Source organism: Bubalus bubalis, chromosome 6 (assembly GCF_019923935.1).
Source record: "Bubalus bubalis isolate 160015118507 breed Murrah chromosome 6, NDDB_SH_1, whole genome shotgun sequence".
Classification (NCBI taxonomy): Eukaryota; Metazoa; Chordata; class Mammalia; order Artiodactyla; family Bovidae; genus Bubalus; species Bubalus bubalis.
In genome coordinates this window covers 46,047,338-46,060,025 of record NC_059162.1, presented here as the reverse complement: position 1 = coordinate 46,060,025, position 12,688 = coordinate 46,047,338, and the positions used below count along the sequence as shown (strand labels likewise).

At 37.9% G+C, this 12,688-nt stretch overlaps 1 protein-coding gene across 1 annotated transcript in view; it reads right to left on the bottom strand.

The window, feature by feature from the left end:
• DPYD (dihydropyrimidine dehydrogenase) overlaps positions 1-12,688 on the bottom strand; it is a 945,375-nt gene that overhangs the window by 414,575 nt on the left and 518,112 nt on the right. Inside the window, exon 14 of the mRNA XM_025289449.3 lies at positions 756-920. Coding sequence (XP_025145234.1) covers positions 756-920 — 165 coding nt within the window. The remainder of the gene's footprint in view (positions 1-755; positions 921-12,688) is intronic.

Sequence of the window (12,688 nt, the reverse complement as noted above, 5' to 3'; positions counted from 1 at the left end):
ACCTCAACATCAATTCACCACCAGCTCATTGAGAGAGAGAGAAAGAGAGAGAAATGTGTGTGTGTGCATGTGTGTGCACAGTGAAAGGGGCTAGGGGACAAGGAGGAGAATGAATGACTGACATGAAGGACAATCCTAACCAATATTGAAGAGAAAAATACTGTGGACTAAAAGACACCACAGGCAATATATAAAAATCCACAAAGAAACGAAATACTGTCTGTAAGCCTGATTTTACTATAATATTTGTATATAGTACTTTAGAAAGAAAAAAAGGTTTTATAAAAACTAGTTTGCTCATTCAGAATAAAGGTGTTAAAATATTTGGTAAGTTATTTCCCACTGAAAAATATAAACTACATAAGAAATTCTGCATCTGCTTCAGCTTTATATTTAAAATGATTTACAGTCTGCAATTTCTTCCTAAGGTCATCACCTTCATAAATACTAGCCACATACAGTGAAAACCAACTCAATAAAATGAGTATTTCATTTCTCTTCCTCCTGCTTATATAGATACTTCTTCCATCTACATGGCACCCATTTATAACAAAGCCTTACATTGTGTGGATTTTTATGAGTTCTTTAGCATTTCTTTCTTTTTTATCTTTCTATGCATCAGCAAAGCAACTGGCAGATTCTTTAATAAAATATATTATACACATTAATATTTATAAGCCTATGAATTGGATGTTTAAATAAACATTCACCAACTTATGCCAATTCTTTTGTTTTAGGCGTTAAATCACACTTACATTGTCTGGAAAGTCGGCTTTTAGTTCAGTGACACTTTGACACCAATATGCAGCCGTTTTTTCACTGATGAGCTCAATATTCAGGAAAGAGCTTTGTCCAGGGCCATACATGGGGCCAGAGGTGGTCCCCCGGATGATTCTGGGTGAAACATTTGTCACTATATCCTGTTGAAAGAGTAAAGATATTAGGTCTCCTTTCTACAAAGAAAAACTGTTATCTTCATTCTATGCTCATTTCCATATGACAGCATTCTACCAAGTCCTGTCTCACATTTTTAATATATTTTAAATTACAGCTGAACATAAACTACTTAATGAAAAAGTAAAATATAATATTTGTTAGCTTTATTTAAATTACTTCCTATAATTGAAAGGTTAGGATGGTGGAAAAAATATATAAATTCATTTACACTGGTTTGTGGCATATACATTTTAATTTGTTTGCAATTAAATAATAAATAAAAACACATCAAGTAAAATGTCAAAATATTATTTCAGTCTATTTAATCTAAGTATCATTAGTGATATTTTAACTCAAATAAGAGTTAATGTTTGCAAAGAAAATTTTTTTTCCAGAAAGTAATTTCAATATAAATCAGCTAGAGTATGTATTAGCACCACTGACTCACCAATTTAAAACACATTCTAACAAACTAGGTTGACTTACCTATATGATTCTAACTATAAATTTACATTCAGTAAGAACCAATTTTTCCCAAAACTGAAATGAGGATATCAATAACTTCCTGATAACTATAAACAGTAAACAGTCAAATTAACTTGCTTGTTAAGTGTAATTAACAATCCATAACTGCTTCTAAAGCTGTATTAACAAAGAAGAGGAACATTCTTACATTACAAAAAACTAAAATGAAACAAAGAAGAAAAATGTTTCTTTAGCCAACTTCCAATTAAAATTAATTTTGAGTAAAGGTCATTTAGTTAAGGATTTATCAGAATTAGTCATTTAAGTACCCCTCCTCACCATCTTGTCACTTTTAGTGAGATAACATGAACCCCCATTAGTATATAGCAATTAAGGTCAATTTACATATTTTAATTAAGAACCACCCCATATAAAACAATTAGCGTAATAGGCATACTAACTGGATTTCATAACATTTGGACGTTTTTCCAACTAGATAGACAGGAAACCTTAATTAGCATTAATTAGTGCTGATCTGCATATGTTTGATAAGGCATACCCTTGCCACAAAAGATTATTTATTCCTGAATCTGCCAAATGCTACAGTTGCAGAGGATAAAAGGACTTTTCTACACATTGCATGTTAATTTCTGGCAATTTACATTCACTTTTACATTCAAATTAGTATATTATAAAATAAATGGTATAAATGTTACAATAAGCCGCCTTAAATATGTACGTTTTTACTTATAGGAATCCTGCCAGTTAATGTTTTACTAATTAAGCTATTTCACTTCTATTGTAACTGTAGGAACGTCAGCAGCCTTACTTTGATTTGCTGTTGTGAAACCATGTTACACAATCTTAACGGATAAAATGACATGTAGAGTCACTCCAGGAAGCTCATGCCTAGTGAGTCCAATTTCTTTCTTGGCAAATGCTTAAATGTGTGGAGTGTATCTCTGCAGGTACCTTCTGTGCAGCTCATCCAGGTAGGGACTCTCAGGCTGTCATGGTCTGAGAGGACAATTCTAGAAATGTTTCATTCAAATCAGGCTGATTTTCTCTCATATTTCAATTTTCAAGAGCCATAATTTTAAGCTTTGAGCTCCTCCTTTCCTCTGCTATCTTCTCTACTCTAATTTTTCGTCACCTTGATAAGGCCAATCTAGGTCACAGGCTGTGCTCAGCACAGGAGAATTTGACCAAGGAGGCAAATATATTCAGGACAAGAGTTCATATTCAGTTCATCAAGTCATGTCCCCTAGCACTGGGTAGTTCCACAAATGAAAGGCCACATGTTTTAAATGACTGTCTTATAATTTATTGGTTTGTGTTAAGGAGGAAAAAACTTTCCTCTATGCTTCTAGATTTTCAGACTAGTCTAAGAATTAAACTGACATGAGATAGACTAACAGGAGAAAATGAAGTTCACTTCATATGTCAGGAATTCCACATACGTGAGAGCATCAGAGTCGCCACATACATGAGAGGTTCAGAGACAGAAAAGTTAAATGAAATATACATGCCATTCGGAGTTAAGGAAAGGAATGGGGGTACAGGGCTTCCAAGAACAGAAGGGTCATTGTTGGTCAATAAGAAGAGTAAATATTTGATAAGCAGATGCTTGCCTTGTTGTATAGACAGGATCACTTTAGGTAAGTAACTCCTTTCTGGGAAAAACTCCCAATTTAAATTCTTCTATGTAGTTAAGGGAGGGCAATGGTTTCTCTTGAAGCTGAAGCATCTTGACTTCTTTTAGCTCAAAATAACCTTCATGCAAAAGTGACACATTTTGGGGAGGTTAATTCTAAACCCCTGCATCTGGAAGTGGCACTTTCTGCTTATTCAACAAAACTGACTCATGCGTTAGACTTGCTGCTCCTGCCCATTCTTTAGGACTTAGCTTAGACTTCAGTCTATTTAGGAATCCTTTCTGATCTCTCTAACACCATCACTTAATCTGATCTTATTCACACCATCGTCACAGTACATAACTTTCCCAATTGGTACTCTTAATACTCTATATTTTTATTGTCTATATTCTTGTCAGTACATTCCAGTAGAGTGTAAATTTGAAAGGAAGGAACTTTATCCTGTTTACTATTACATAACCAGCTTCTAGCCTAACTTTTAATGGGTCAAATAATTTTTTTCAATTGAAGTACAGCTGATTTATAATGCTGGGTTAGCTTTATGTGTAGAGCAAAATGATTCTTTTGTGTGTGTGTGTGACCTTCCCAGGTGGTGCAATGGTAAAGAATCCTCCTGCCAATGCAGAAGTCACAGGAAACATGGGTTTTATCCCTGGGTCATGAAGAGTTCCCTCAAGTAGGAAAAGGCAACCTATTCCAGTATTATTGTTTGGAAAATTCCGTGGACAACAGAGCCTGGGACGGTCCATGGAGTTGTAAAGAGTTGGGCACAACCGAGCATGCATGCACAGTGTGTGTATTTTTTTCAGATTTTTTTCAATTATAGATTATTACAAAATAGTTGCTATGCAGTAGATTCTTGTTGTTTCAAATAATGTTTTAAGAAGGAACCCAGACTAAAACCCTAGGCACTAGAATAGGGTTTGTCCTGAGGCATGGGAACTATAAGGTATTCATTGTTCGCCTTATTCTATTGGTGAACAAATGGGCTTGGACTTACATTCAGGAACTCATTCATTTGCGGCTTAAATAGGAAGATTCCCTGGAGGAGGGAATGGTAATCCAGTCTAATATTCTGGCTTGGAGAATCCCATAGACAGAAGAGCCTGGCGGGCTACAGTCCACAATATCGCAGAGTCAGACACTACAGAAGCGACTTAGCCTGCACACACACACACTAGTCCATTTACTTGCTTACCCTGTTCCCTCAGAGACACTTTCTCTGAAAACAGTCCCCTACCCAACACTATGGCTACATCCTGATACCTGCAGGCAGTGATGTAGTTTGCTTAATACTCCGCTTCTCCCCATCCTAGCCTACCGCAGAGCTTCAATGACACAAAGCATAATTGAACTTGACCACCCTGTAACTTCAGAGAAGGCAATGGCAACCCACTCCAGTACTCTTGCCTGGAAAATCCCATGGATGGAGGAGCCTGGTGGGCTGCAGGCCATGGGGTCGCTAAGAGTTGGACACAACTGAGCGACTTCACTTTTCACTTTCATGCATTGGAGAAGGAAATGGCAACCCACTCCAGTGTTCTTGCCTGGAGAATCCTAGGGACAGGGGAGACTGGTGGGCTGCCGTCTATGGGGTGGCACAGAGTCGGACACGACTGAAGCGACTTAGCAGCAGCAGCAGCAACCCTGTAACTTCTAAGACCTTCCTGACCATTGACCCGAAATTGCTGGATTTATCAGCTCTCTAAGATCCAAACAGAATAACCTCATTGATATATAAACTAACTCTTATGCTTTTCCAGTTCAAGTGGATGAGAATTCCTAAGAGATTTCTTTGGGTAAGGTCCTGATAAGATGATTTCTTCCTATCAAGACCTAAACCAGCTATAGTTGCCTCTTGTATTTATTTGTGCCTAGGTTGTGCTCACATCTTCACAGACTGTACAGAGATTTTTTTATATAATAAAATAAAAAGACATAAATAGAAGAATAACAGCTGTACTGAGAACGAAAAAACTCAATAGCCCAGAACTTTTAAGCCATATGCTATTTTACAGGATTCTTCCTAATGACAATTTTGCCAGGAACTCAAAACAGCCAAAAGGATCAATAAACTGTGACATTTAATGACAGTTAAGCAAATGCTTCTTTCTTCAAATGTCCTGCCTCAGTGATACCTTAAAACCTCAAATTCTTCCATTAGAGAATTTGTGTACTATGGGCTGAATTTATTGTTAATGTTGGAGTCGTTTCATTTTCCTCTTCTATAAACCAATGTTAAACTGTAATATACCATTTGAGGATTATCAATGATTTCCTTAACCAAGAATCAACAGGAAGTAGAAGGCAAATCAAAGGGAAACTTTCTCTACTTCATGACACGTATTGTTTATTCCTTTATGTTGATTTATGACTTAGCAGCTTGCCCAGGTGGCGCTAGCAGTAAAGAACTGCCAATGCAGGAGATATAACAGACACGGGTTCAATACCCGGGTTGGGAAAATTTCCCTGGAGAACGGAATGGCAACCCACTCCAATATTCTTGCCTGGAGAATGCTATGGACAGAGGACCCCGGATGGCTACAGTCCATAGGGTTGCAAAGAGTCAGACATGACTGAAGCGAGTTAGCACACACATAAGTATGACTTATGACTGAACAACAATAGTGCTCTAAATCGATCAGTTTTCTCTTTCCTTAACTCAAGCACTGAAGATCCTTAATAACTGCCCCAATTACAGCCATCTATTGTGTAGAACTCAACTATCCATGAGTCAATTGTTACCATCACAGCAATTTAAAAATTCAGCATATGAATATTTCAAATTCATCTAAAGTGCCAAAATTCCAATATGGACACCCAATAATAAATCAGTAACATAAACTTTATTTTAGATTTTGTTTTGCAAATGCAGTCATATATGCCATTGCTTTGTCAAAAACCTTCTCCACTGACTGGAGATTCAGACTTTTTGAATTAAATGAAAGATGAATGAAAACTTGGATACAATCAATAATCCATAGTTATCTGATTAGAGTTAGAGCTTCAATAATCGGGCAATAACTAACTAAAGCATTTGACCTGGGAATACTAGAATGTATTATTTAATAAGATAATATTTTGCTTTAATATTTAATAGATAAATCATATTAGCATTGCAAGGGAGTTAACAAAACAAAATAAACATATTAAAAAATCAGTTCAGTTCAGTCGCTCAGTCGTGTCCGACTCTTTGCAACCCCATGGACTGCAGCACACCAGACCTCCCTGTCCATCACCAACACCCACAGATTACTCAAACTCATGTCCATTGAGTCATGATGCCATCTAAACATCTCATCCTCTGTCGTCCGCTTCTCCTCTCATCTTCAATCTTTCCTGGCATCAGGGTCTTTTCAAATGAGTCAGCTCTTCACATCAGGTGGCCAAAGTATTGGAGTTTTAGCTTCAACATCAGTCCTTCTAATGAAGATTCAGGACTGATTTCTTTTAGAATGGACTGGTTGGATCTCCTTGCAGTGCAAGGGACTCTCAAGACTCTTCTTCAACATTACAGTTCAAAAGCATCAATTTCTTGGTGCTCAGCTTTCTTTACAGTCCAACTCTTACATCCGTACACGACTATTGGAAAAAACATAGCCTTGACTAGACAGACCTTTGTTGGCAAAGTAATGTCTCTGCTTTTTAATATGCTATCTAGGTTGGTCATAACTTTCCCTCCAAGGTGTAAGCGTCTTTTAATTTCATGGCTGCAGTCACCATCTGCAGTGATTTTGGCGCCCCAAAAAATAAAGTCTGACACTGTTTCCACTGTTTCCCCATCTATTTGCCATGAAGTGATGGGTCTGGATGCCATGATCTTTGTTTTCTGAATGTTGAGGCTTTAAGCCAACTTTTTCACTCTCCTCTTTCACTTTCATCAAGAGCCTCTTTAGTTCTTCTTCAATTTCTGCCATAAGGGTGGAGTCATCTGCATATCTGAGGTTACTGATATTTCTCCCGGAAATCTTGATTTCAGCTTCTGCTTCATCCAGCCCAGCGTTTCTCATGATGAACTCTGCATGTAAATTAAATAAGCAGGGGGACAATACACAGCCTTGACATACTCCTTTTCGTATTTGGAACAAGTCTGTTGTTCCACGTCCAGTCTTAACTGTTGCTTCCTGATCTGCATACAGATTTCTCAAGAGGCAGGTCAGGTGGTTTGGTAGTCCCATCTCTTTCAGAATTTTCCACAATTTATTGTGATCCACACAATCAAAGGTTTTGGTATAGTCAATAAAGCAGAAATAGATATTTTTCTGGAACTCCCTTGCTTTTTTGATGATCCAATGGATGTTGGCAATTTGATTTCTGGTTTCTCTCCCTTTTCGAAATCCAGCTTGAACATCTGGAATTTACAGTTCCCGTACTGTTGAAGCCTGGCTTGGAGAATTTTGAGCATTACTTTGCTAGTGTGTGAGATGAATTTAATTGTGCAGTAGTTTGAGCTTTCTTTGGCATTGCCTTTCTTTGGGATTGGAATGAAAACTGACCTTTTCCATCTGTGGCCACTGCTGAGTTTTCCAAATTTGCTGGCATATTGACAGCACTTTCACAGCATCATCTTTCAGGATTTGAAAGAGCTCCACTGGAATTCCATCACCTCCACTAGCTTAGTTCGTAGCGATGCTTCCTAAGGCCCACTTGACTTCACACTCCAGGATGTCTGGCTCTAGGTCAGTGAGCACACCACTGTGATTATCTGGGTCATGAAGATCTTTTTTGTACAGTTCTGCGTATTCTTTTTTTTTAATTTTTTTAAAAATTTTTTAACTTCACAATATTGTATGGGTTTTGTGTATTCTTAACACCTCTTTTTTAATATCTTCTGCCTCTCTTAGGTCCATACTATTTCTGTCCTTTATTGAACCTATCTTTGCATGAAATGTTCCCTTGGTATCTCTAATTTTGTTGAAGAGATCATTAGTCTTTCCCATTCTATTGTTTTCCTTTATTTCTTTGCACTGATCATTGAGAAAGGCTTTCTTACCTCTCCTTGCTATTCTTTGGAACTCTGCATTCAAATGGGTATATCTTTCCTTTTCTCCTTTGTTTCTGGCTTCTCTTCTTTTCACAGTTATTTGTAAGGCGTCCTCAGACAGCCATTTTGCTTTTTTGCATTTATTTTTCTTGTGGATGGTGTTGCTCCCTGTCTCCTGTACAATGTCACGAACCTCCGTCCATACTTCATCAGGCACTCTGTCTATCAGATCTAGTCCCTTAAATCTATTTCTCACTTCCACTGTATAATCATTAGGGATTTGATTTAGGTAATAACTGAATGGTCTAGTGGTTTTGCCTACTTTTTCAACTTAAGTTTGAATTTGGCAATAAGGAGTTCACAATCTGAGCCACAGTCAGCTCCCGGTCTTGTTTTTGCTGACTGTATAGAGCTTCTCCATCTTTGTCTGCAAAGAATATCATCAATCTGATTTCAGTGTTGGCCATCTGGTGATGTCCATGTGTAGAGTCTTCTCTTGTGTTGTTGGAAGAGGGTGTTTCCTATGACCAGTGCATTTTCTTGGCAGAACTCTATTGGCTTTTCCCCTGCTTCATTCTGTACTCCAAGGTCAAATTTGCCTGTTACTCCAGGTAGCTCTTGACTTCTTACCTTTGCATTCCTGTCCCCTATAATGAAGAGGACATCTTTTTTGGGTGTTAGTTCTAGAAGGTCTTGTAGGTCTTCATAGAACCATTCAACTTCAGCTTCTTCAGCATTACTGGTCAGGGCATAGGCTTGGATTACTGTGATATTGAATGGTTTGCCTTGGAAACAAACAGAGATCATTCTGTTGTTTTTGAGACTGCACTCAAGTACTGCATTTTGGACTCTTTTGTTGACTATGATGGCTACTCCATTTCTTCAAAGGGATTCTTGCCCACAATAGTAGATATAATGATCATCTGAGTTAAATTCACCCATTCCAGTCCATTTTAGTTTGCTGATTCCTAGTCTATGTTCACTCTTGCCATCTCCTGTTCACCACCTCCAATTTGCCTTGATTCATGGACCTAACATTCTAGTTCCTATGCAATATTGCTCTTTACAGCATCAGACCTTATTTCTATTACCAGTCACATGCACAACTGGATGATGTTTTTGCTTTGGCTCCGTCTCTTCATTCTTTCTGGAGTTATTTCTCCACTGATCTCCAGTAGCATATTGGGTACCTAACAACCTGGGGAGTTCATCTTTCAGTGTCCTATCTTTTTGCCTTTTCATACTGTTCATGGGGTTCTCAAGGCAGGAATACTGAAGTGGTTTGCCATTCCCTTCTCCAGTGGACCACATTTTGTCAGAACTCTCCACCATGAACCATCTGCCTTGGATGGCCCTACATGGCAAGGGTCATAGTTTCAATGAGTTAGACAAGGTTGTGGTCCATGTGATTATATTGGTTGGTTATCTGTGATTGTGGCTTTCAGTCTGTCTGCCCCCTGATGGAGAAGGATAAGAGGCTTATGAAAGCTTCCTGATGGGATAGACTGACTGAGGGGGATCCTGGTTCTTGTTTTGATGAGCAGGACTGTTGATGGGTGTAGCTGTGTTCCCTCTGTGCTATTGACCTGGGGCCAAACTATGGTGGAGGTAATGAAGATAATGGTGACCTTCCTCAAAGGATCCCATGCATGTACTGCTACAGTCCTTGCCCCCAACCCTGCAGCAGGCCACCACTGACCCACGCCTTCCCTGGAGACTCCTGAATACCCACAGGCAAGTCTCCTGTGGGGTCATGTTCCTTTCTCCTGGGTCCTGGTGCACAAGGTTCTGTTGTGCCCTCCAAGAATCCTTTCCCCAGTCCTATGTAAGTTCTAGTACCTCTATGGTGGGGTTAATGGCGACCTCCTCCAAGACAACTTATGCCATACCCACAGCCTGAGCCTCTATCCCTGTGGCAGACCACTGCTGACCCATACCTCCACAGGAAATGCTCAAACACAGTTCTGTCTCAGTCTCTGTGGGGTCCTTGGGTCCTGGTGTGCACAAGGTTTGTTTGAGCCCTCTGAGCATCTCTGCTGGGAATGGGGTTTGATTCTAAACATGAATTCGCCCCTCCTGTCATCCTGTTGGGGCTTCTCCTTTGGCCTTGGACATGAGGTATCTCCTCACAGCTGCTCCAGTGCCTACCATCTTACTGGGTTTCTCTGACCTTGGACATGGGGTATCTCCATACGACCAGTGAAGCACTTATGATTTCCCTGGTGGCTCAGTTGGTAAAACATCTGCTTACAACATGGGAGACCCAGGTTCAATCCCTGGGTTGGGAAGATCCCCTGGAGAAGGAAATGGCAACCCTCTCCAGTACTCTTGCCTGGAGAATCTCATGGATGGAGGAGCCTGGTGGGCTACAGTCCATGGGGTTGCAAAGAGTCAGACACGACTGAGCAACTTCACTTTCTTTTCACTTTCTTCAAAAATAGAACAGATAAAAGTTTATTTTCTAAAAAAAGAAAAAAAAAGATGAATTACCATAGTTCTTGTGTTTGGCCCATTAGAAATATTCAATTTTTTTAATTGATATTTATTGATCGGAAAGCATTAGGTGATATCTCTGCTTCAAGTGATACTGTAATTACCATTATAAAATGGAGTGCTAGTGACCTCTTAATATTCAGAGTGATGTTAGAGATTTTTCAGTACTAGTAAAGAGATTTAAATGGTAAACAGGCTGATTATATTTGTTTGCTTAAGATCATTTACTTGACCTTTCTTATGCTTAAAAAAAAAAACTATGCTGTTTCCATGGTTACTGCTGGAGTAAGATAATCACAATGGACTCAATGAAATTGAAAAGGAAACTTTTCAGAGATGAGTTGGTAAAAACTAGAAGAATTGGCATCCAAAAATGGTAGATGAAAATGAAAAACAAAATTTGCAGAGTGAACTGCAGCTATCATACTACAACAAATGAATTTTTAAAAATACGTTAAGTGAAAAGAGCAAGATATAAAAAATATATTATGATACCTAAACATGCTTCTGTGATGAAATATAAAAAAATAACTCAGAGAATAACTTAAAACAATTACCACTATTACTTTTTGGAGTAAGTTGGGGGAGAAATTAGGGGGTGGAGGAGCAACAGAGGCTTTCTACAAGCATTCATAGTATGTAATTTTAAAGATTTATTCCTGAACTGCAGAAACACATGGTAGAATAAGAAATTTGCTTAATGAATTTTTTGATAGCATAGTGAATATTGTTATAAGCTATTGATAAAACTTTATTGGTTTACCTAGAAACCTGTAACATAAATCTTAGGTATATTTATTCTTTTTTAATTTCCAAGAGTCTGCTGTGAATTTGTTGTTTTTTAATCCAAAAAGTCTTATTTGGTTGTAATAGTTAGAATTTCAAAATCATGCACCACAGGAAAAAAAATGTCCTTTAAAGTATATCTATCACCTTCTATACAAGTGGGATTTAACTATACATTATTCCATAAAGCAAAGACTCACTTTATAGATAAATCTAATGACAAACATCCTGTTACATAATATGATTCCATCATTATAAATCTGGCATACTGCTACCCTGGGAATAGCAAAACATAAAATAAAATTCAACAGTGGCCCAGTTTCCAGTGCAACTCCACTATTATGAAAGAATTCTCTAACATTTTATTTTCTTCATGAACTTAGTTTATTAATATTTGATTAGTCCCTGAAATAAACTTTATAATGGTCAGAATAATTTCCATTTTGTTGTTTTGGATGAGTGACATGAATAGGATGAGAATTTGTTTTTAATACATCAATTTTCCATCCTACTATCTTGTACAAAGCACTCAAAACCTGAATTAGTGACATTTACCCATTTGTCATCAGGAACTTTGAATCTGTCTAACCACATAGTTAAACACAGTAAACAAGATCAACAATGTTATCCTAAAAACACAAAACAATTTAACAGAGAAATAGTGGTGTTGAAAATGCAGAAACAATAATAGTTTAGACTTATAGCACAGATATTTCACATAGATCATTTATTTGATCTTTGCAACTCTATCACCATGCAGTTAATGCTACACTCAGGGCTTAGAGAAATTAAAGTGACTTGCCCACTATTGCACAATTCTAGTGAGCATTAGAAATGAGACTAGAATCTAGCTGTATTTATGTTATATGAGTAATAAAATTATTAGTGATTTAATGTTTATGTATTTGATAATAATTAGGACTGACTTTAGTTGCAAGAAATATAAATTGACTTAACTTATATTTTAAAAGTGGGATGTGGCATGTGTGCTTTAAAGTAAAGGAATATATCACATAATGCCAGAAAGGATATTCAGTTAGGAATTGACTCTCTGTCTCTTCTCTGCTTCAATTTGTATATCTGTTCATTCTTCTTCTTTCCTACAGACGGCTTCCTCTATCTCAGTTCTAATGACAGAACACAACTCTGTGACAGGACTTAGGTTATAAGTTGTACGTATAGTCTCTCCCCCAAACTGGTAAACTCTCAGGTCCACCAACCATGGTGGCAGAGACTCTGATGTGTTTAACTTGGGTCTGAGAGTCCCTGTTTGTATAGTTAACTTTATCCAGTAAGATGGAGGGCTCCCCAGGTGGTGCTAGTGGTAAAGAAACCACCTACCAACGCAGGAGACATAAGAGACTCAGGT